Raw genomic sequence first — 26,049 nt, 5'->3', positions numbered from 1 at the left:
AGAGACATGGTTACAAGGAGATCAAAGCTGGGAACTAAATATTCAAGGGTGTGTGGCTTTTTGAAATGGCAGGCAGGAAGGAAAGGGTGGTGGGGTAGTTTTGTTAATGAGAGATGGAATAAGTACAATAGCAAGAAAGGATCTCAGATCAGAAGATGTAGAATCCATATGGGTGGAGCTAAGAAATAACAAAGGGAAGACGGCACTGGTGGGAGTAGTCTATAGTGCCCCGAACAGTAGCTATACTGTAGGGCAGAAAATAAATCAGGAGAGAATGAGGGCATGTAAAAAAGGTAGTACATTAATCATGGGTGACTTTAATCTTCATGTAGATTGGGAAAATCAATTTGGCAGAGGTAGCCACAAGCAAGAAATCATAGAGTGCATTCGGGACAGTTTCTTAGAACAATATGTTGTGGATCCAACCAGAGATCAGGTTATTTTGGATCTGGTAATGTGTATTGAGGCAGGTTTAATAAATGATCACAGAGTAAAAGATACCCTAGGAAACAGTGCGCATAACGCGGTAGAATTTAACATTCAGTTTGAGAGTGAGAAACTCGGGACGGAAACCACTGTGCTAAACTTAAATAAAGGAATGAGGGGAGAGTTGGCAGGAGTGGACTGGAAAAGGAGTTTAGCAGAAAAGACAGTTGATGAACGATAGCAGGCATTTAAGAAAAGAGTTCATGACTCACAACAAAGATATATCCCAGTGAGAAAGAAGGATTCAAGGGATAAGCCAACCATGGTTAACCAAGGAAGTTAAGGATAGTATCAAACTGAAAGAAAAAACATACAATGTGGCAAAGATTAGTGGTAAGCCAGAGGATTGGGAAAGCTTTAAAACCAACAAAAGATGACCAAAAAATAATAGAGAAGGAGAAAATAAACTTTTGAGGGTAAACTAGCAAGTAATATAAAAACGGACAGTTAGAGCCTCTTTAAATATATAAAAAGGAAGAGAGAGGCCAAAGGGAACCTAGGTCCCCTCGTGAATGAGGCTGGGGAGATAATAATGGGGAACCAGGAAATGGCAGAGGAGTTGAATAAATACTTTGCTTCAGTCTTCACGGTAGAAGATACTAATAGCATTCCAATACTAAATAATCAAGAGGCAAAATCGGGGGAGGAAATAAATACAATAACTAGCACTAGAGGAAAAGTACCAGGGAAACTAATGGGCTAAAAGGCAATAAGTCTGCTGGACCTGATGGGTTGCATCCTACGATATTAAAGGAAGTACTTACAGAGAAAGTGGATGCACTGGTACTAATCTTCCAAGAATCCTTAGATTTTGGAAAAGTCCCAGAAGATTGGAAAACTGCCAATGTAACACCCTTATTCAAAAAGTGAGGGAGACGAAAAACAAGTAACTATAGGTCAGTTAGCTTAACATCTGTCACTGGGAAATTTTAGAGTCTATTATAAAGAATGTGATAGCAGAGCATTTAGAATTACACAATCTGATCAAGCAGAGTCAGCATGGCTTCATGAAGGGGAAATCATGCCTGACAAATTTATTAGAATTCTTTGAGGAGGCAACAAGCAGGATAAATAAAGGGAAACCAGTAGGTGTAATATATACGGATTTCCAAAAGGTGTTCAGTCAGGTACTGCACATAAGGCTACGTAATAAGCTAAGAGCCTGTGGTGTTGGGGGTAGTATATTAGCATAGATAGAGGATTGGCTAACTAATAGAAGACAGAGAGTTGGGGGGATAAGGAGCGCATTTTCAGGATGGCAACCTGTAACCAGTGGAGTGCCACAGGGATCAGTGCTGAGGCCTCAATTACTTAGGTGAGGGAAGTGAATGTACATCGCCAAGTTTGCGGCTGACACAAAATTAGATGGGAAGGCAAGTGGTGAGGATAACACAAGGAGTCTACAGAGGGATATAGACAAGGTTAAGTGAGTGGGCAAAAACGTGGCAGATGGAATATAATGTTGGAAAATGTGAGGTTATGCACTTTGGCAGGACGAATAGAGGAGCTGAATATTATTTAAGTGGAGAAAGACTGCAGAAGGCTGCAGCACAGAGGGATTTTACAGATCTTGTACATGAATCCCAAAAAGTTAACATACAAGTTCAACAGATGATAGGGAAGGCAAATGTAATAAAAACAAAAAACTGCGGATGCTGGAAATCCAAAACAAAAACAGAATTACCTGGAAAAACTCAGCAGGTCTGGCAGCATCGGCAGCCTTTATTTCAAAGGGAATGGAGTATAAAAATAGGGAAGTCTTGCTAAAACTATACAAGGCACTAGTTAGATCACACCTCGAATACTGTGAACAGTTTTGGTCCCCTTATCTAAGGAAAGATATACTGGCACTGGAGGCAGTCCACAGAAGGTTCACTTGGTTGATCCTGGGTATGGAAAGAATTTTCTTATGAGGAAAGGTTGAGTAGGTTGAGTATGTGCTCAGTGGAGTTTAAAACAATGAGAGGTGACCTTATTGAAACATATAAGATTCTTAGGGGGCTTGACAAGGTAGATGCTGAGAGGTTGTTTCTCCTTGTGGGAGAAAGCCTAGGACCAGGGGGCATAATCTCAGAGGACGGGATCGCTTATTTAAGATAAAGGTGAGGGGGAATTTCTTCTCTCAGAGGGAAGTGAATCTGCAGAATTCTTTGTGGCAGAGAGGTGTAAAAGCTGGGTCGTTAAGTATTTTCAAGGCTGAGATGGACAGATTTTTAATCAGTAAGGGAATCAAGGGTTATGCGGGAAAAGGCAGGAAAGTGGAGTTGAAGATTATCAGATCAGCCATGATCTCATTGAATGGTGGAGCAGACTCGATGGGCCGAATAGCCTACTTCTGCTCCTACATCTTATAGTCTTTTGGACTTAATGCTTAACCATGGGAATGGAGGTGGTTTCTTTCTCTCAAAGGGTGTGGATGTAATACTAGTGCTGTAATTGGAGACCTGTGTCCAAACGTTATAATTTAACAATGCATGAATGACCACACTATACTGATTAAAACATTGTTAATTCTCAACAGTAAAAAGGCCCTGGAATCCTCTGTTGTTAGGTGAAGTAGGGAGAGAGAGTCAAGTAGAGAGAGAGAGTCAAGTAGAGAGAGAGAGAGAAAGACACACACACACACACACACACACAATGTGCTCCATCAATGCTAAGTGGGAGGATTCTCAGAGGAATGTCCATTCAGTGCCTCCAGCTGGTTGATATCAAGCCTGATCCTCCCACACTCTAGAACGTGGAACTCAAATCCCACAAAGGAAGGGACAGGGGACAGTGGTGAAATGGAACTGAGGCAACCACACAAAATTGTCCAGTTTGGGGATTTTTTTTTCCCCTCCACCTCGCCCAGTCCAACCTAAACCTTGAAAATATTCATTTATTTATTATTTCATGGGATGTGAGCATCACTGGCAAGGCCAGCATTTGTTGCCCATCCCTGATTGCCTTGAACTGAGTGGCTTGCTAGACCATTTCAGAGGGCAGTTGAAAGTGAACCACATTGCTGTGGGTTTGGAGTCACATGTAGGCCAGACAGGGAAGGACAGCAGATTTCCTTTCCTAAAGGGCATTTTGGGAAAAAAGAGTTTTGCAACAATCGATGTTACTTTCATGGGGCTGGATTTTCACCTCGGTGTGTGGGCACATGCCCGACACGTACGAACAACGCGCGATGACATCGGGCAAGCACCCCGATGTCATCACACACTCAATGTGATATTTCAGTGGGCGGGCGTGCATGGGAGTCAGTAACGCGCCTGCCGACAATTAAGAGGGCTGTTAAGCCCATTAATGAATGGACTTTTCCCCTGCCTGTCCAACCTTACGTTTGGCAGGTGGGCAAAAAGGCCAAATGGCCTTTGGATTTTTGAGGAAGCCTCAGCCAGGGACGGGATGAGGTTTCCGATGTTAATTAAAAATAAAATAAAAATGTTTCAATCTCATTTCTAAAACGTCCCTGCTCATGTGACAGAGTCACGTGAGGGGACATGTTTTCCTTAATGTTCCCATCTTTATTTGTAAAGTTAAAAATCTTTAGCTCCCTAAGGCAACTCTGGGCCTTCAGGGAGCTGTGAGCACAACCGTGAAATCGCGGACAGGACCTGATCCCGGGTGGCGGACCATTGCACAGCCGCTCCCAGGACTGCCCGCCCAGGAGGGGAAAATCCTCTCCATGGTCACCATTAGAAATATCTTTCTATTAATTGATTATCATCAGTTGAATTTAAATTCGACCAGCTGCTGTAGTAGGATTTGACCCATGACCCCAGCCTCTGGATTCCTCGTCCCAGTGACATTATGACTACACCACAATATCTTGCTAACCAAGTCAATGCACACTGAACCCTGTTCATATCCAGGTTCCATGTGGCTCCCTTTTGTTTTACCCATCATCCCTAGTGTAACTTAGTCACTGCTGACCTCCATCCTGCCACTTGTTCCTGCCCTGCCACTCCCTCCTTTTACCTGCTCTGTGCTTGCTTCAGCCTGTTAAATCATGAATTTTCCAGTTCTAATGAAAAGTCACTGCAGTAAAACATTAACCCTGATGCTCTGTCCACAGCTGCTGCCTGACCTGCTTGAGTATTTTTCTGTTTCCCACTCAGGTTTCCAGCATCTGCAGAGTTGTGCTTTTGCATTGTCAGCAATATTTCGATCCACCCGGGCTGGAAGAGAGCTCCTCTTGCAAAGTTCTTTTTACAAAGGAGCAACTTACGTCCAACATGGAAATGATTTTGACCAATGTTTCTGTTGTAACCCGATGACGATGATTTCAGGTCTTAGCCTTTCAAGACGGTGAATTGGAGATAAGGCTTCAAATATTTCAGAAAGAATGGATCTGTGGAGCACCTGAGGAGTGACCACCTTTCACGAAGCCAGTTTCTGACACATGGAACACACCAGCAAAGCATTTACTTCTTATGAAATATGGCACTTAATTCTCAACAGAGGTGTGACACACTGGTAAATACATCTGCCCCAAATGTTAAAATGTTAATTTGGAAATAACTTTTGCTTTCACAGCACTTAACTGGGCACAGTTTACCATTTCCATGCTATTGTGCTTGTGTTCACTGTCACCCCAGCCAAAGTAACGAATTCCAGCTTTTCGATCAAGTGTGGCTCCTGAACTGCTTCAATGCTATCGTTGACCATGTTGTGGAAGCATGACTGTCGAGGAAGGAGTCCAAGGTCTGAGAGAATAATTGACTAAGAAAGATTAAAATAGTACTTTCCACAACTTCAGGATGTTCTAAAGTGCTTTGCAGACAATTCAGTACTACAAAAGTGAAAGTTTAAAGAGTTATGCCAATCTCAGACATTCTGCGTGAGCACACAATGTCTGTGGCACAGAAGTGGTCATGAAAAAGAATATTTTTAATTCAGCTCCTTGTTTTGCGAGACGTGTACTTTGCAGCCTTTAAGCAGCAATAGGTTGGTTTGATCAACTTTACAAAAAAGTGAAGACAGCTTACTGACCACTTTCATTTTGGAATCATGGAATTTTAGAATAGCAGGAGTAGACCATACAGCCCAGTGACCCTGTTCCTCCATTCAATACGATTCATAGCTCATCTCCAGCTTCAACTCCATTTTCCTGCCTTTCCCCATGTCCCTTAATTCCCTGAGACAACAAAAACCTGTCTACCCAGCCTAAAATATGTTGATCCTGAGGCTGTGCCCCTGTGTGATTCCCCACCCGGACGAAACAACCTCTCAGGGTCTCCCCTGTCAAGCCCCTTTCAAAATCTCATGTGTTTCCATAAGGTCACCGTCATTCTTTTGAACACCAGAGAATATGGAATATACACCCAATTTATTCAACCTCTATCCTAGCACCACCCTCTCACTCTCAGTCTCCAATCTAGGACAAGGAAGGCAGCCATTCAAGCCCAGAGTTTGTGTTGGCTGTTGTGAAGAGCAATCCAGTTAGTCTCACTCATCCATATCCCTGCAATTTTTTTCTCCCCCCCTTCAAGTATCTAATAAGAATGAAAACAATCTTTGGCCTCTTGCAGAAAGCTTCCAGCTGCTTTCACCACAAGAAATAAATCAGGAACCACCAATCGCAAAAACATTTCCATGCTCTCTTACTCATTTCAATGAACAAGCTGTGATTGGTGTTTAGTTGACCGACATGCTTATTTGTTCCCACAGAAGGTTTAAAAAAACTCACTGGCTGGTACTAAAATCCACAGACAGAGCGAATAGCTGCCAATTAGCTGATAACTTGTTGCTTGGTGACATTGCATTCGAAGTAGCAACATAACTGAACTCATTTCAATATTTCCGACAGCACTGAGTATCAAAATGAAGGGATTGCTGGCTTTCAGAGTCACTGATCAAAGCCTGAATTTTGCCTTCTGACAGTTTTACCAGCGCTGATTTGGATAATAGCGAGCGAGCGAGGAAGCGAGTCAGAAGCTGTCACCGAGAAGCTGAGACAGGAATTGTGGCAGCAAATTTTTTTTTTTTTACATTTTTAAAAAATCCATAGCAAAGCAGTTGCACTGAAATTTGGTACAGCAGCACATTTGTATAATTCTTGTGCGCTCCCCACACAGATGTCTCCCGCTATCACACTCAATTGTTAAATGGAATAAAGAACAATCAGAGGTCGATGCATCCGTTAAACTTCTCCCCAAGTGTAACATTCTCTCTCTCGCTCTTTCCCTAAAGGTGCTGACTCTGACTATGGCTTCCCTCCGACTGACTGTTCTCCATGTATTAGCTGAGACAATGACCATCAGTAGATTATCCTGATAGCAGACCCCCTCAAGCCCAGTTCTAATCCGCATTCAGCAGTTACCACAAGTGGTCAGCCGAGTTTGACCCTCTCTTCCCTGGTCCAGACCACCGAGAGCAGGAGTAGGTATTGCATCTCAGACCAAGGAATCAAAGCTGCAAACCACCTATTTTTGCACTTGTTACTCATTCATTCTCTTGGGATGTTGGCACCGCTGGCAAGATCACGGTTTCCTTCCCACCTCTTGTTGCCCTGAGGTGGTAGAACTTCTCAATCCGCTGAAGGCCGTGTGGAGAAGGTGCTGTTCCTTACAGCAGTTTGATGCAATTGCATATTTTGTTAGTCACAAGTCACAGGTAGGATAGACCAGGAAGGTTTGACAGGTTTGCCTGAAGGACATGAATAATTCAGGTGGGTTTTTAATAACAAAATCACAGTTTCATAATCACTTTTTCTAGCTTTTTATTTTCAGGTTTCACACTCTCTCGCTCATGTTCCTAGTCTAGTGATAGTTGACATGGCTCTGTCTTTATCCATTCAGCCCTGGACCATTACTTGCACTTGGAACAGCTTTACTGAGTCATATCATTTTAAGGTAGTACTGGCCACAGAACATAACATCTGCCCACCCGCTAAACCACTGCATTGATTGGTAATGCCTTAAGAGGGGAAAAAATATTTTTTTTCAAATAAAATTGTGCCAGTGTGAGGCGTGAAATAAACATTTCTCAAGAAGGCATGTGGGTTTCTGTGACAAACATTGCATTGATCCTTCCTTTTTGGGTTAATTTAAAATATTTCAAGCCCAGTTTGTCCCGTCATTTAGGTTCCACCCTGAGCACACATCATTCTCCAGCTGTGAAAACGTATGGAACCGCGGAATGTTGCTGGGTCCGCAGCCTCAGAGTGGAAAAAAGTTTTTTTTTAAAAAAAATATACGATTTTGATTTTGGGAGTGAAAATGCTGTGGTCAGCGAGGGGTTAAAGTTTTGACTGTACTTGCAAAAGAATCAAGCTCAAGCATCCGGTTCGTTGGGGGGCGTTGGGAGTTGAAGTGGGGGCTAAGATAAATCATTAAACTGTGAAAATCATTATACATAAGAGTTATTCAGGTTAAAAGAATGCACAGGACTTTTCTGAGACCATTAATGATGTTAATATATAAAGACTTAGAGAGAGAATTTATGATTACATCATGCATTCCGCAGCCTACGTCATGCGACAATTGCTTCCTCAGAGCAGCAGATGTGCAACCTCAGGCTCTAAGTCAAGGAGAAGCAACTGAGACAGAGAAGGCATCGGATATTTAAACAGCTTTTAGGAATGCCTGCTGTCCCCAAAGTGATCCTACACGTCCGCCTGTCCATCCACCCACCAGGAAGTGCAATTTGAAACCAGTGTGTTCCAGCCAAGTGGTTTAAAATGTGACACTCCGCAAGCAGTATTTAATGAAAGGGGAAATGTGAATCCATTCATTGAACTTCAGACATGATTGACTGACCAGTCACTTTGAGCTCAGAAAATAGCAAAGATTCACAAGGAAAGAGCAAGAGGGGGAAATTTATTCTACTTATCCAAGGGATATGCAAATCAGGAAAATTTATAATTATTATGAGACAAATTAGTCTGACTTTACCATCAGACGAGATCAACTTAGAGAGTGAGAGAGAGAGAGAGAGAGAGATCGAGAGAGACAGCAGACATAAGAGACAGACAAAAATAAAATAAATATAAGTTCCCAAGCATGCATGATTGAACATATCACTTATTCCAATGGGCAGAATATTACAAGCTGGTCTCTGTACTTTAAACAATCTTCCAGCAGCTTTCTTCAAGTTAACCACTGTCATGCAGTCAAGGTTCTCTCTTGGGACTGCTGATTACTATGAGGCATAATATAATAGCAGTGACTGTACAGCAAATACTGTCTCTGCATGGACCACTCACACGGTTGCAGCACCTCTCAGGAATGCTGTCAGTGATGTTGGCATGGTGTGAGGATCCTCACATCCAGGACACAGTAAAAGCTGGGTTGAATAACCTTAACAACAAACTGGAGACAGCCACAAGTGCTGAAGTCCGTGCTCAGAAATCCATGACTGCTGTCAGCCTCCAGCAGTGCCATGCATGCAAATGCACAAGAACAAGCAAGGTTCTTGCCAGTTATTTACCCTTTTCTGGCCCTGGCTGAGAGATGGCATGCTGGGCCCACAGCAAGAATCGATGAAGCTATTGCTGCAGTGTAGCCCAACTACACTGAGGACTACTCATGTAGAGCTGAGAAACTAAAGGAATCACAAGCATGTACCAAAGTAGATCTCTGGTGAAGCCTCAAGTACTGGCTACAAGGCAATATGGATGCATCATCTCCTAGAAACTGTACGATCATGTATGCTCCCTCCCCAACTTTGCAGTGTTCAACAAATGATGACGAGCCATGGAAGCCATGTTGCAGTGTTGTTGTCTCTCTGGAAGTTCCTTGAGCTTATTCCCAATCCTCAAACCCTTCCAACTTCCTCAGCTGGCAGAACCATTCACTGCCTGACTGCTCAAACAGTTGACCAGTGGTGTCCTTTTCAACTCCCAACAAAATCTCGACAAACAGGATACCTGCACTCCATCTCCTGCTGCACCAATGGCCCCCAGCTCACCAGTAACTGCTCAGCACTCAGCCTCCTGCCCAACTACCCACAGGCAATGCCACAGCGAACAAACTCATATTGATAAGTAACATTGAGGGTTTAAATGGAGTTAGCTAGAAAGCACAATGAGGTCAATCCTGAACATTGAGGCTGGTGTGCAGACAAGTATAATTCTTACACAAATGGCAGACAACAAAAAGAACAGGTTACCAGAGCTCTCATGTGCTTGCACGTGGCTCAGCAAACAAAGGACTTTGAAAAAGGTAAAAGCAAAAAACTGCAGATGCTGGAAATCTAAAACAAAAACAAAAATACCTGGAAAAACTCAGCAGGTCTGGAGCATCTGTGGAGAGGAACACAGTTAACGTTTCGAGTCCGAATGACCCTTCAACAGAACTAAGTAAAAAAAGAAGAGAGGTGAAATATAAGCTGGTTTAAGGTAATGCTTGCAGACAGACCAAAGGTGTTCTGCAAAGCGGTCACCCAGCCTGCATTTGGTCTCTGTTTTAGGTGTTTGGAACACCTTCGGTCTGTCTGCAAGCATTACCCAGAACTCCCTGTCGCTTGCCATTTCACCCTGCTCTCATGCCCACATATCCGTCCTTGGCCTGCTGCATTGTTCCAGTGAAGCTCAACACAAACTGAAGGAATAACACCTCATCTTCCGACTAGGCACTTTACAGCTTTCTGGACTGAATATTGAGTTCAACAATTTTAGATCATGAACTCTCTCCTCCATCCCCACCCTCTTTCCAATCCCCCTTTTTTTTCCCAATAATTTATACAGATTTTTCTTTTCCCACTTATTTCCATTATTTTTAAATGTATTTCCATCCGTTGTTTTATCTCTACCTCTTAGCCTTTTTCGATTCCTTCACCCCACCCCACCCCCACTAGGGCTATCTGTACCTTGCTCGTCCTGCTTTCTACCTTTAGTTAGCACATTCCTTAGATGATATCTCCACCTTCAACACCTCTTTGTCCTTTTGTCTGTGACATCTTTTGGTTACCTCCGCCAATCACTGGCCTTCTATCCAGCTCCACTTGTCCCACCACCCCCGCTTCCCCCAATCCAGCTTATATTTCACCTCTCTTCGACTTTTACTTAGTTCTGTTGAAGGGTCATTCGGACTCGAAACGTTAACTGTGTTCCTCCCCGCAGTTGCTGCCAGACCTGCTGAGTTTTTCCAGGTATTTTTGTTTTTACTTTGAAAAAGGAAAGGCTTACATAATGAGGTGAAAACAAACAAACATTCACAGCCGAGGTACGCTGATAACGTAATGGTGAGGACATCCTTAGCCTTTAGTACACTCTGCTGCCCAATTACTCTAAGCATGGAAAGTACCTCCTTAATCTTGCCACAAACCACCAGATCTGTTTTGCTCACCCAACTGAGCAAATGAATCATTCACAGATGTATACATTGTATAGAGGTCCAGTGTTTTTTGACATTGCTATAAGATTAAAACACCTTCCTTGCTTTAGGACTATCAAGTATTTTTATACAATAATGGCAGTGTAAAGTAAATATTTTATTTCATTCCCCCACTCTTATTCTGATTTCCTTCTCTCCTCTAACCTTTGAATTTATTTTTCTTTCCATCAAACTTATCTCCTTCATTTTCTCCATTCGACTTGTTGCCATAAATTGCAGTATCGGAGTTGACCTAGTGTGTGAGATGACCCCATTTTTCCAGCCCCAAAGCTGATGCTTTTGCATATCGTCAGCATATAAGTCGACCTCTCTCTTCAGCCATGACATGCTAGACTCACATCATTACTCAGCCTCAACTTTTCACTCCACAAATGCATGTTTTACTTACTGGTACCTTATAACTGTGCGTAAGGGTTTAAGCAGGTGTTACGGGTTGCGTTGCAAAGGTGCGCGGGAGTGTCAGACACTCCCGCTGTTTGCTCCCGTCAGATGCTGATGACATTTTCTGGTGCCCACCACATTCATGCTAGTGGTTTGCTTCTTTACTTGGTGCATGAGTCAATACCCGCCATTTTTGGAGGGATTTTTCAAGGCTTCAAAAGTTGACATTTGCCGACATCTATGATAATTGGTCAGAGGCTTCTCTTTACCCTCCTCCATTATTACTCCTGCTGATGTCTGATGAACCTCTTGCCTTCTCTCTCTAAGCCCAACATCCATTATTTACAATATCAATTTGTCTGCTATCTATCAATGGAAGACAGGTGCCACTGCCAAAACAAACAACGCACTGTACCTTTCGACTTAGATTTTCGCCATTGAGGCAGGAGGCTCAAGTCAGGAGGTTTCCCAACTCGACAGGCCTGTCTCCATGTCAATGGCTCCTGCGCACATTATTTTCTCTCCCAGGGAGGCAGGGCGGGATCAGTTCGGGCCTGCCGATCCCAAAATAATTCAGGTGTAGCCATGGAGGTGGGCAAACACCAGGGCATGCTGTTTACAAGGCTGGCCTCGCTTCTCTGGGACTTTGTCCCAGTTGTATTACAGGCTATGAGGATCTCTGTCTCTCACCCTTCACCCCCACCCGCTTCCTATGCCACCTCCACACCCTTTCCATGCCCACTCACCAAAATGCAAGAAAGAACCATTGAGCCATATCATAACAATGCCAAGTCTTGAACTGCACTTAGAAAGAACACACGTTCAAGAATCTGCTTTGAAAAAAACTGCTGCTCTTACAACTCTATAAAAGTCTATAAAAACTCTATAAAACTCAATCAGAGCCGTTACAGTATTGTAACAGAAATTTTACATCACTTCACACCTCTTAATCTTGTCAAAATAGACACATAGACATTGAAAGAAACAGTTCAAAGGAATAATAACTTATTAGAACCTCAAAATGTCAATCAATCAACATTTCAGCCAGTACAAACAGAAGCCTCCAAAAAAGTCAAAAGCAGACTAGGTGGTCACTTAATATCTTTGTGGGACCTTGCTGTGTACAAATTGGCTGGTGCACACAACGGCAACAGGAGAGAGACAGACAGACAGGCAGGCAGACAGGCAGACGTCAGGAGAGAGGGAAATACACTGCAACTCTGACTATTTAATCCTTTTTTTAAAAAAATCCAATAAAACTGCTGGGGGAACATGAGCACAACCAGCACTTTTATAACAGTTTTAATACAGTCAATCGTGCCAGAGCATTTCACAGTAACATTATCAAACACCATTTGACACCGGGGCACATAAGGAAATCATGGGCCATAATTTGCCGTGGAAAGGCATCTAACAGCGCTGTTCGTTAGACATGCCCTTGTATGCTTTTTATTTCTTAATTTAATTTTTTGCGTGGTAAAGCTACCTCTTTCATCAAGCTTTTGGTCATTGGCCTGAATCTGTCTTTAGGTGGCTGGATGTCACATTTTGTTTTATAATGCTCTTTTTCAGTGCCTTTGGATGTTTTATTATATGAAAGGTGCTATATAAATACAAGGCTTGGCTGTAGTAACAAGTTGCTGAAAATGTGAGCTGGTAACCTCGCAACCTAAGAACCCCGGAACTCAGCACCCGAGTGAACAAAGCAAGCAACTGTGTATCTCTTTAATCAAAGAAGCCGGCCAACAAAGCAGCAATGAAGAGCAGGAAAGCATAATTGGCCAGAATTGGAGAAGTGCAGAGATCTCAGAGCGTTGTAGAACTGGAGGAGTTTAGAGAGACATAGAGAGGCAAGGCCATGGAAGGCTTTGAACACAAGGTGGGAAATTTTTAATACAAGAACACGAGAGAACCTTTACAGAGACAGCCTACACAAGAACAAATCTATCCCTTCCTGGGACAACAGAAGTCTATTCTGATAGAAATTTAAATTTTCTTTTTCTATATGACTGTGGTAACGTGCGGGAGTTGGGAATCTGATTTGCAGATCAGACAGGATATGGAAACCTTGTCCAAGAGTTAATTAGATTATGCCTCTTGAGACATTAATTAGACATACAAAGCCTAGGTCAGCTGTAGATGGCAATTTTTCATGTAGGTTGATGCACCATTGTCTCTTTGAGCCTGCTTGATCAACAGTTTCGTTTCCAGAGGTCGAATGCTGGATTCACATGCAAGACAGTTATTATTCTAGCCTAGTACACTTCTAGTTGTTTCTAAGGCAACATCTGAACTCCACTGGGAAGGTAAGCATATTACCTCATCCATGTACAAACACATCAGGAAGCTAATAAAGAAGGCATCCACCAAACGACTTGCTGTTTACTGGACTTGGTGAAAAACATCCTCATGATTAAGGCATTTTTAAAATCTTGTAGACTAACTCAGTCTTGGTTTGACAGATATTTGCACACTCAGTGGTCTGTGTTCTCTTACTTCTGTGTAATCTTAATTCTGGTAAATAAATGTGGTCTGTAGTTTTAGCCTGCCTTTCATCAGAGTGATGTTTTGTCACCTATCATAGTCAACAGGCAGGCCAATTGGTGCAACCGCCAGTGTATCATCACTCAGCGCTTAGGGCAAGTTACTGCTGACCATAGGATGCAAGAGGGCCTATGTTTCTGACATAAGGTACTGCAAGCAGAGACTGCGCTTTGCTGCAAACACAAGTTTAAATCGCAGTTTCAATTAATTTGGACTGTGTCAGTCATCATTTTTCTCACGTTACCCCCTTCACAAATATATATGGTTTGTTTTATTGTGCCGAATGAATAAAAATAAAGAAGGGTGCTCATTGATATAGCACCTTTTATAACCTCAAGCCATCTCAAAGTGCTTTCTAGCCAATGAAGTACTTTTGAAGTTTAATTACTGTGCCACCATTGCAACAGTGACTCCATTTCAAAAGTACTTCACTGTCTGTAAAGTGTTTTGGAGGACGTTAGGAGATTGTGAAAGATGCTCCATAAATGCATGGTCTTTCTACCCTCCATCTTTCATTTGTTTGATTACCAACTAAAAGGAAAGTTCCGCAAAGAAAGGAGGATTTGTACCTACACAGCAGCTCATCACTCGCCTCAAAAATACCTCAAAGCACTTCACATTCAGTAAATTGCTTGAACTTCTGTTATGTAAATGCTGCAGTCACTCTGCACTGATGTGGCCTGTGAACTGAGGGAGTTGGTTCAGATATGGGAGAACTCACTGCTCTTCTTCAAGCTGTGGGATCATCACTGCGCATCAAAACAGGCCTCGCTTTATCACCTTAACTGGCAGCTAATCCTGCAACAATGCAATGTGACTTTAGCAATACGCTGGAATATCAGCCTCATTTTTGTATTCAATTCCTTGAGTTATACCTTATGTATCAGAGGCTACAGCGCTCGCGACTGAACAAGTACAGTAAACGAAGCTACAGCCATATAGCCAAATAAAATACAAACTGACAGTCAGAGACGTTGCTACAACAGGCAGACAGGATGATAAGTCACAATGTCAAGCATATCTGGCTTCTGGATGTTGATAAGTTGATTTGGCACACTCCTAATTATTTGAGGTCTGTGTTTATCACACTAAGCTACAAATGCTACATCCTCAACAACATACAAATATGCATGTGCTTAACAGGGGATAACTGGACTAAGCCATCATATATGTGATTTCAGTGCGCCCCACTGATGAGTAGCATGTTTCCTATTATCATTACCCAACACTGAAGGCTTCCCTTTAAAATTATTTTCACTTCCCATGCTTGGCAGGATGATGGCATGAATGAGCTGGTCTGAAATTTTTATGTTGTGCGTGAGGAAGCACAGAGACAAAATAATTGTTGGTTTTGCGAAACAGCATTGTGTGTGTGGGTGTGTGGGAGGCAGATTTTTGTTTAGCAGTGATGTCATCACTGGTGAAATCCAAATTCCTGTTCAATGGCTGCCTTTAGCATGGAGAAAGTTTGGGAAAGGTGGCTGAGGGTTGGCTTTGCAATTCCATTGTTACTTGATGTCCGTGACTGAAAATGACCTCCAGCAGTTTGCTGAGATTTCTTGTGAACTTTAGTCAAATTTGGAAAGAGCTGCTGCAATCAGCAGAGGCATGAACTCAATAAGCGCATGCGATTGGCTTTCAAAACAGATTTCTACTGGGCTCCAGAATATTATTCCACTGCTGCTCCCCTACAGATCCCCAGACAGCAAGCTATAAAAAGAGAGCACCACTCAAGCAAGACTGGAATCAGAAATTTATCGAGCGGAACGCAGAGTCCCAAGAGCCAGCAACTGAACAATCAACCAGGCCTTTACAAATCCCAAATAAAAGTCCTGACACTGTTCCCATGTGTTATTTTGATTATGCTAGCAGGGTTTTCTTTCTTCCCAAAATAAGAAATTGAGGGGTTGAACAATGGGCCGTTTAGTTCAAGAATTTGAATTTCACTTTGAATTGCACTTAATTGGCAATCCCTCTGTGCTTCCTCTCCGAAGATCATTTAGACACACTTGACCAAATTGTTTGACAGAACCAAACTGGCTATGGGTAAGATTGGGGAATTGGGAATTTTGGGACAAGGGGGGTCCTCACTACCTGGAATGTAAAATAATCACTACTCGCTTGTCAGCCAAGAAATATTTACCTCAACAGTTGCAGAGTTGAAGTTTTTTTTTTAAATTTTGCTGTTCACTGGGAACAGACAAGGATCATTGTGAGTCAGATTTGTTTGACTTGTGACTCTCACTCATTGGCTGATTCATCTCCAAGAAACTCCAAGCTCACCCCCTCATCTAATTCCTTCACCTCCCACTCCAAGGTCTTCAACAAATGGTTGCAAGCCATGGCACCCATGTTGTGGTGTTGTTTTGTGTTTGAAAGCTCCTTGAGTTTATTCCATCACTTGCTCAAGTTCTTCTAGCTTCCACTGTTGATTTAGCAATGTACACTCTAATCGAACAAGTAATGACCAATCAATCCAACAACATCCCAATACGATAAGCCAGCAAAGCTGTCATTGCATCTAATTAGCACACAGTTTGTTCACCTCATTCAAACAGATTATCCAAACCAACATTCAATACTTCAGCGAGAATTAACATTTCGCTGTCAAGGTGTTGGACTTACTTTTTCAAGGGTTCAATGGCTGTTTTTTGAATCTGATTGACCTAATGAAAAAACAGAGAGGATATCTTAAATAAATTAACCACACTGAACTGTGATGTGAAGAAAAACTATATGTAATAAATGAGGCACATGGTACAACAGCAATGAATAAGGATAGCAATAATCTGGGTCATTCCACTGTTCTGCATTGTCGATAGCTTTGATACAAGATGCACTGGACAATTTGAACAACTTTGAGCTTTCCATTTGACTACTTCCGACGACATCAAATTCGGGGAATGATCTCTAAGGCTAAGCAGAGATTAAGCAATTAACTAATCGAGCTCTGATGACACAAGACAGTGTTGCTTACACTTGTGAATGGGCAAGGAATGAATGTCTGGCCTTAAAACCTAAGTAAAATATAGTTCCTTCCTAAGGAGACGGTCACACCGGTAGATTAAGTACCTCAAGTTCAGTCAGGGTCAGCAGGGTGTGACTGCAAGTGAGGCAGGTACACGGATCCTGTGTTCAAGAACAGCCTTAGCTCTAGACCTTGTCCAACAGGTATGAGGTACTTGCTCCTTCCCTGTGTGGATGAGGAACAGGGCTGTAGGGAGGATGAGCCAGCTGACCATGGCACCGTGGCTCAGGAGGCCATTCAAGAGGGGGGGAGCAAAAAGACAAGTGGTAGTTGTAGGGGATTCTTTAATTAGGGGAATTGATAGCATTCTTTGTGAGCAAGATCAAGAGTCCCACATGGTATGTTGCCTTCCTGGTGCCAGGGCGAGGGACATCTCTGACCGGCTTGAAAGGATATTGGAGAGGGAGGGGGAGGAGCCAGTTGTTGTGGTCCACATCGGGACAAATAACATAGGTAAGACTAGGAAAGAAGACCTGTTTGGGGATTATCAGGAACTAGGAACTAAGTTAAAGAACAGGTCCTCAAGGGTTATAATCTCCGGATTACTACCCGAGCCACGTGCAAATCAGCATAGGGACGCTAGAATAAGGGAAATAAACACGTGGCTAAAGGAGTGGTGCGGGAAAGAGGGGTTCCATTTCGTGGGGCACTAGCATCAGTATTGGAACAGGAGGGATCTGTACCTTTGGGACGGTCTCCACCTGAACCGATCTGGGACCATTGTTCTAGCGAGAAGGGTAAATAGGGTGGTAACAGGACTTTAAACTAGAAAGTGGAGGGGAAGGGAAGGGTAAAACTCCAAGAAGTATGACTAATGGGAAACAAAGCAGCAGGTGTTGGGTGGTGGATTCAACATCATGGAAAATTATGAAAAAAAACTGAAAAGAAAGAAGAGCCCAGGAGAGGCTATTAAAGTCTCCAGAATACAAAATAGGACAGAGCGTTTGGACACAGCCAGGAATCTAACTTCAAGCACACCAGATAAAGGGACAACAACGAGAAAGGGGATGGGAAATACAGGACTGAAGGTGTTGTATCTGAATGCACGCAGTATACGAAATAAGGTAAGTGAGCTTGTGGCGCAGATTAAACTTGGCAGGTATGATGTGGTGGGCTTCACGGAGACAATGGCTGCAAGGGGATCAGGACTGGGAGCTAAATATCCAAGGATATACATCCTATCGAAAAGATAGGAAGTTGGCAGAGGGAGTGGGGTTGCTTTGTTAGTAAGAAATGAAATTAAATCGATAGCAAGAAATGACGTAGGGTCAGATGATGTAGAATCTGTGTAGGTAGAACTGAGGAAGCGCAAAGATAAAAAAAACCATAATGGGAGTTATGTACAGGCCTCCGAACAGTAGTTAGGATGTGAGGCACAAGATACACCAGGAGATAGAAAAGGTGCGTAAGAAAGGCAAGGTTACAGTGATCATGGGGGATTTCAATATGCAGGTAGACTGGGAAAATCAGGTTGGTAGTTGATCCCAAGAAAAGGAATTTGTGGAATGTCTACGAGATGGCTTTTTGGAGCAGCTTGTGGTGGAGCCCACTAGGGAACAGGCAATTCTAGATTTAGTGATGTGTAATGAGGCAGATTTGATAAGTGAGCTTAAGGTGAAGGAACCCTTAGGAGGAAGTGACCATAATATGATGGAATTTACCCTGCAAATTGAGGGGGAAAAGCTGTAATGGTATTACAGTTGAATAAAGGCAACTACAGAGGCATGAGGGAGGAGCTGGCCAGAATTGACTGGGAGATGAGCCTAGCAGGAAAGACAGTGGAACAGCAATGGCAGGAGTTTCTGGGAGTAATTTGGGAGACACAGCAAAAATTCAACCTTAGGAAGAAGAGGCATACTAAAGGGAGGACGAGGCAACCATGGCTGACAAGGGAAGGCTGGGACAGGATAAAAACTAAAGAGAAAGCATACAATGCAGTGAACTAGCCAGTAATATAAAAGAAGATTGTAGTTTTTTTTAGATATATAAAGGGTAAGAGAGAGGCAAAAGTGGACATTGGGCCGCTGGAAAATGACACTGGACAAATAGTAGTGGGGAACAAAGAAATGGCAGAGGAACTGAAGAGGTACTTTGCGTCAGTCTTCACGGTGGAAGACATGAGTAACATTCCCAAAGTTCAAGAGAGTCGTGGGGGCAGAGGTGAGTATGGTGGCCATTACCAAGGAGAAGGTGCTAGGAAAACTGAAAGGTCTGAAGGTGGATAAATCACCTGGACCAGATGGATTACACCCCAGAGTTCTGAAGGAGATAGCTGAAGAGATAGTGGAGGCATTAGTGGTGATCTTTCAGGAATCACTCGAGTCAGGGAGGGTTCCAGAGGACTGGAAAATCACTAATGTAATCCCCCTGTTTAAGAAGGAAGTGAGGCAAAAAACGGGAAATTATAGGCCGATTAGCCTGACCTCAGTCGTTGGTCAGATTTTAGAGTCCATTATTAAGGATGAGATTTCAGAATACTTGGAAGTGCATGGTAAAATAAGGCAAAGTCAGCATGGTTTCATCAAGGGGAGGTCATGCCTGACAAATCTGTTAGAATTCTTTGAGGAGGTAACGAGCAGGTTAGACAAAGGAGAGCCAAAGGATGTTATCTACTTGGACTTCCAGAAGGCCTTTGACAAAGTGCCGCACAGGAGGCTGCTCAATAAGATAAGAGCCCATGGTGTTAGAGGCAAGTTACTAGCATGGATAGAAGATTGGCTGTCTGGCAGGAAGCAGAGAGTGGGGATAAGGGGGTCCTTCTCAGGATGGCAGCCGGTGACTAGTGGAGTTCCGCAGGGGTCAGTGTTGGGACCACAACTTTTCACTTTATACATTAATGATCTAGATGAAGGAACTGAGGGCATTCTGGCTAAGTTTGTAGATGATACAAAGATAGGTGGAGGGACAGGTGGTATTGAGGAGGCGGGGAGGCTGCAGAAGGATTTGGACAGGTTAGAAGAATGGGTAAAGAAGTGGCAGATGGAATACAATGTGGGGAAGTGTGAGGTCATGCACGTTGGTAGGAAGAATAGAGGCATAGACTATTTTCTAAATAGGGAGAGAGTTCAGAAATCTGGAGTGCAAAGGGACTTGGGAGTCCTAGTCCAGGATTCTCTTAATGTTAACTTGCAGGTTGAGTCAGTAGTTAGGAAGGCAAATGCAATGTTGGCATTTATTTTGAGAGGACTAGAATATAAAAGCAGTGATGTGCTGCTGAGGCTTTATAAGGCTCTGGTCAGACCACATTTAGAATATTGTGAGCAATTTTGGGCCCCGTATATCAGGAAGGATGTGCTGGCCCTGGAGAGGGTCCAGAGGAGGTTCATGAGAACGATCCCAGGAATGAAAGACTTAACATATGAGGAACGTTTGAGGACTCTGGGTCTATACTCGATGGAGTTTAGAAGGATGAGGGGGAATCTGATTGAAACTTACAGAATACTGAAAGGCCTGGATAGAGTGGATGTGAGGAAGATGTTTCCATTAGTAGGAGAGACTAGGACCTGAGGGCACAGCCTCAGAGTAAAGGGAAGACCTTTGAGAACAGAGATGAGGAGAAACTTCTTTAGCCAGAGAGTGGTGAATCTATGGAATTTATTGCCACAGAAGGCTGTGGAGGCCAGGTCATTGAGTATATTTAAGACCGAGATAAATAGGTTCTCGGTTGGTAAAGGGATCAAAGGTTACGGGGAGAAGGCGGGAGAATGGGATTGAGAAACTTATCAGCCATGATTGAATGGCAGAGCAGACTCGATGGGCTGAATGGCCTAATTTCTACTCCTAGGTCTTAAGGTCTTATGGTCTTAACTAAACCATTATCACGTCTCTCAAAATTGCCAATTTGAACCAGAGGAACATGGAGCACAGGAGGCCGTTTGGCCCACTGAGCTTGTGCTAGCTCTTTCGTACAGTACAATTATCCAAATAGTCCTTTCACTTTTCCCCTTATCCTTGTATTTTTTTTATCCTTTTCGAGTATTTCATCAAATTAACTTTTGAAAGTTATGAGTGAATTTGTTTCCACCACCCTTTCGAGCAGCGCATTCCAGATCATAACTCGCTGCATAAAAAAAACATTCTCTTCATCCGCACTCGGCTTTTTTTTACTCATTATCTTAAGACTGTGTCCTCTGGTTACAAACTTTTCCCGCAGTACAAATAGTTTCTCCATATTTATTCCCTCAAAAACATTCATAATTTTGAACATCTCTGTTAATTCTCCCCTTAACCTTCACTGTTCCAAAGAATATAAGGCCAGGTTCTCTACATAACTCAGGTCCCTTATCCCTGTGACCATTTCAGTGAATCTCCTCAGTACTCTCTGCAAGGCCTTGATATCCTTTCTAAGGTGTTGTGCCCAGAATCCAGCTCAGACCTAACCAGTGATTTAGAAAGGCTTCACATAACTTGCTCACCTTAGTGCCCTATGCCTCTATTTATAAAGCCTAGGTTCTCATGGGTGCCATTTTATGGCCCTGTCAAATCAACAGTGAGCCATTCAAAAGTCCACTGACTCCGGCAGGACTGGAAACCACCTCATCACATGAGAAAGAAGGAGACAATGACAGAGTGATAATATCACTGGGCTGGTCATTCAAAGGCCCAGACTAATGCTCTGAGGACACGGATTTAAATTTCATCATGGCAGCTGGTGGAATTCAAATTCAGTTCAGAAAGCTAGAATAAAAAGCTGGTCTTGGTAATGGTGACCATGGCAACTATCTTGGGTTGTTGTCAAAACCTACTTGGTTCGCTAATGCCCTCTCGGGAAGGAAATCAGCTGTCCTTACCCAGTCTGGCCTACATGTAACTCACAGCAATGTGGTTGATTGTTAGCTGCCCTCTGAAATAGCCGAGCAAGACACTCTGTTCAAGGAAATTTTGGGATGGACAACAAATTCTGGCCTTGTCAGCAACGCTATGAAGAAATTTAAAGATAGCAAGGAAGTGATGACAAAAAAAACCATGAGGAAGATGGTGTTAAGCTTCAAAAGGACACAAGACAGGTTGGTGGAATGGGTGAACAAGTGTCAGGTGAAATTTAATATACAAAAGTGTGAAGTGATTGATTTTGGTTGGTCCAATGAGAAAAGGCGAAATAAAATAAAGGATACAATTCTAAAGGGGGTGCAGGGGCAGAGGGATCTGGGGTTTAATCAAATCACGGAAGATTGCAGGACTACTTGACAGCGTGGTTAATAAAGCATATGGGATCCTGGGCTTTATAAATACATGCGTTAAGTACAAAAGCAAGGAAGTTGGTATAAACCTGTATACACCACATAGGGAGAGACAAAAACAAAAATACCTGGAAAAACTCAGCAGGTCTGGCAGCATCTGCGGAGAGGAAAACAGTTAACGTTTCGAGTCCGAATGACCCTTCAATAGAACTTAGTAAAAATAATAGAGAGACAAAATATTAAATTGAGGTAAATGCAAGTGAAATGCTCCTTCACTTGAAAGGAGTGTTCGAGCCCTTGGACAGTGAGGAGAGGGGAAGTAAAGGGGCAGGCGTTGCACCTTCTGCGTTCGCACTTCCCTCAATTTAGTCTACTGCATTCGTCGCTCCCAATGCGGTTTCCTCTACACTGGAGAGACCAAATGCAGACTGGGTGACCGCTTTGCAGAACTCCTTCAGTATGTCTGCAAGCAGTACCCAGACCTCCCTGTCGCTTGCCATTTCAACACTCCACCCTGCTCTCATGCCCACATGTCCATCCTTGGCTTGCTACATTGTTCCAGTGAAGCTCAACGCAAACTGGAGGAACAGCACCTCATCTTCCGACGAGGCACTTTACAGCCTTCCGGACTGAATATTAAGTTCAACAATTTTTGATCATGAACTATCTCCTCCATCCCCACCCCATTTCCGATTCCCCCCCTCACTCTTTTCTTTCCAATAATTTATATAGATTTTTCTTTTCCCACCTACTTCCATTGTTTTTAAATGTATTTCCATCCATTGTTTTATCTCTACCTTTTAGCCTTTTTTGATTCATTCACCCCACCCCACCCCCACTAGGGCTATCTGTACCAGTATGATGCCACCACCATACAAATCTTCCCTTCACCCCCCCCGGCGGCATTCCGTAGGGATCGTTCCCTCCGGGACACCCTGGTCCACTCCTCCATCAACCCTTACTCCTCAACCCCCAACTACAGCATCTCCCCATGCAAACGCAAAAGATGCAACACCTGCCCCTTCACTTCCTCTCTCCTCACCATCCAAGGACCCAAACAATCCTTTCAAGAGAAGCAGCCTTTCACTTGCATTTCCCCCAACTTAGTCTACTGCATTCGTTGCTCCCAATGCGGTCTCCTCTACATTGGAGAAACCAAACGCAAACTGGGCGACCACTTTACAGAACACTTGCGGTCTGTCCACAAGAAAGACCCAAACCTCCCTGTCACTTGCCATTTTAACACTCCACCCTGCTCTCTTGCCCACATGTCTGTCCTTGGCTTGCTGCATTGTTTCAGTGAAGCCCAACGCAAACTGGAGGAACAACACCTCATCTTTCGACTAGGTACTTAACAGCCTTACGGACTGAATAATGAAGTCAACAACTTTAGATCTTGAACTCCCTCCTCCATCCCCACCCCTTTTCCGTTTCTTCTCACTGCCTTTTCTTTTTTCCAATAATTTATATAGATTTTTCTTTTCCCACCTATTTCCATTATTTTAAATCTATACCTTTTATGCCCTTTTAGTCTTATTCCACCCACCCCCCCACTAGAGCTGTACCTTGTGTGTCCTGCCATCCATTCTTAATTAGCACATTCGTTTAGATAATATCACCACCTTCAACACCTCTTTGTTCTTTTGTCCGTGACATCTTTTGATTATCTGCTCCTATCACTGCTTGCTTGTCCCTACAACCACACCACCGACTCCCCACTTCTCTCCCCCCACCCACCCCCCACAACCTTAAACCAGCTTATAGTTCACCCCTCTCCTAATTTTACTCAGTTCTGTTGAAGGGTCATGAGGACTCGAAACGTTAACTTTTTTCTTCTCTGCCGATACTGCCAGACCTGCTGAGTTTTTCCAGGTAATTTTGTTTTTGTTTTGGATTTCCAGCATCCGCAGTTTTTTGTTTTTATCTACCTGTACCTTGCTTGTCCTGCTTTCTACCTTTAATTAGCACATTCCTCAGATAAATCACCACCTTCAATACCTCTTTGTCCTTTTGTCTGTGACATCCTTTGGTTATCTCCACCTATCACCGGCCCTCTATCCAGCTCTACTTATCCCACCACCCCCTTAAACTAACTTATATTTCACCTCTCTTCTATTTTTACTTAGTTCTGTTGAAGGGTCATTCGGACTTGAAACGTTAACTGTGTTCCTCTCCGCAGATGCTGCCAGACCTGCTGAGTTTTTCCAGGTATTTTTGTTTTTGTTTTGGATTTCCAGCATCCGCAGTTTTTTGCTTTTAACATAGGGAGAGACGGTGACGTAGTGGCAATGACACTGGACTAGCAATCCAGAGACCCAGGCTAGCTGCCCTCTGAACTGGCCCAGCGAGTCACTCAGTTCAAGGGCAATTAGTAATGGGCAACAAATGCTGGCCTTGCCAGTGATGCACACATCCCATGAGAGAATAAAGAAAACAAAAGCACACTTTAGGCAGGATGTGAAGGCATTAGAGAGGGTCTAGAAAAGATGTGCAAGAATGGTTCCAGGGATTAGGAACTGTTATTATATAGACAGATTTCACAAGCTAGGACTGCTCTCCCTGGAGGGGAGTTTGAGAGGAGATTTAATTGAGGTGTTCAAATCATGAGGGATCTGGACAGAACATATGAACTAGGGGCAGGAGTAGGCAACATTTCCTCATAAGACAACCTGCCCATTCCTGGAGTTAGTCTCGTAAACCTTCCCTGAACTGCTTCTAATGCTTTTACATCTTTCTTTAAGTAAGAAGAGCAGTGTTGTACACAGTACTCCAGACGTGGTCTCACCAATGCCTGGTACAACTGAAGCATAACCTCCCTACTTTTGTAATCAATTCTCCTCACAATAAACGATCATATTCTATTAGCTTTCCTAATTACCTGCTGTACCTACATACTAACCTTTTGTGATTCATGCACTAGGACACCCAGATCCCTCTGCCCCTCAAGAGCTCTGCAGGCCCTCACCATTTAGAAAATATGCTTCTTTTTTATTCTTCCTGTCAAAATAAATGATTTCACATTTGCACACATTATACTCCATTTGCCAGATCTTTGCCCACTCACATGACCTATTTAGGTCACTTGGTAGCCTCCTTCCGTCCTCTTCACAATTTACTTTCCTACCTATCTTTGTGTCATCAGCAAATTTAGCAACCATCCCATCCATCCCCCATCCAAGTCATTTATATATATTGTAAAAAAGTTGAGGCCCCAACACTGATCCCTATGGCACACCACTCGTCACATCTGCCAACCAGAAAAAGACCCATTTATGCCAACTCTCTGCTTCCTGTTAGCCAGCCAATCTTTTATCTATGCCAATATGTTACCCCCTACATGATGAGTTTTTATTTTCTGCAATAATCTTTGATCTGGCACTTTATCAAGTGCCTTCTGGAAGAAGGCACAGAAAATAGGGAGAAATTGTTCCCATTGGTGAAAGCAGCATGAACCAGAGGGCGCAGGTTTGAGGTGATTTGTGCTGGATAATATAAATAACATATTTAAAGAGTCAGGGACTTGGGAGGAGAGGTAGTGTAAAGGATTAATAGGAATAAACAGTACATCATCAGTGATGTAAGGTTACATGACAACAGAGCATGCTGAGAGGTAGGTCTATATGAAGCCTCATGTGAAGTCTTGTATTGTACATAGTTAGTAGATTGTTCATTAAAAGGTAAAGTTAACCAACAGCCTTGCCTCCAGAGGTCTTCATCACTCTTAAACCAAGGACAACCTCCTCTAAGATCAACAAGCATGATAACAGAATTGGCACCTAAGGTCTACCTCTCAGGAATCCCTTCCTTAAACTCCTCCACCTCTTCCCCCTTTGGGACCTTAGACCACACCACTTTGACCAAGTTCTTCTAACATCTGAGTCCCATATACAGTCCATTTATTCTCCAAGTATCCTCAAAGTTTTTTTCTCTGTTAAAGGTGCTGATATGAATGTGAGCTGCTATTATCTTGACAAACTGGGTTTTATAACACTAAGTAAAGAACATTAAAATTAACATGTAACAGTGAATCTATATAACTTTTCAGACACACCACACTACTGGGTAAATGACAGATGCAACCAAAACAGATTTCATAGATTTCTCA

The 26,049-nt window shown here is 43.0% G+C and overlaps 1 protein-coding gene across 1 annotated transcript in view; it reads right to left on the bottom strand.

Annotated features, from left to right (window-relative positions):
* Positions 1-26,049, bottom strand: part of bin3 (bridging integrator 3) — a 128,462-nt gene that overhangs the window by 57,558 nt on the left and 44,855 nt on the right. Inside the window, exon 6 of the mRNA XM_041210347.1 lies at positions 16,362-16,402. Within this exon, the coding sequence (XP_041066281.1) occupies positions 16,362-16,402 (41 nt within the window). The remainder of the gene's footprint in view (positions 1-16,361; positions 16,403-26,049) is intronic.

Source organism: Carcharodon carcharias, chromosome 17 (genome assembly GCF_017639515.1).
Source record: "Carcharodon carcharias isolate sCarCar2 chromosome 17, sCarCar2.pri, whole genome shotgun sequence".
Lineage (NCBI taxonomy): Eukaryota > Metazoa > Chordata > Chondrichthyes > Lamniformes > Lamnidae > Carcharodon > Carcharodon carcharias.
Note: the sequence above shows the minus strand (reverse complement) of the source record. Positions and strands in the feature narration are given on the sequence as shown.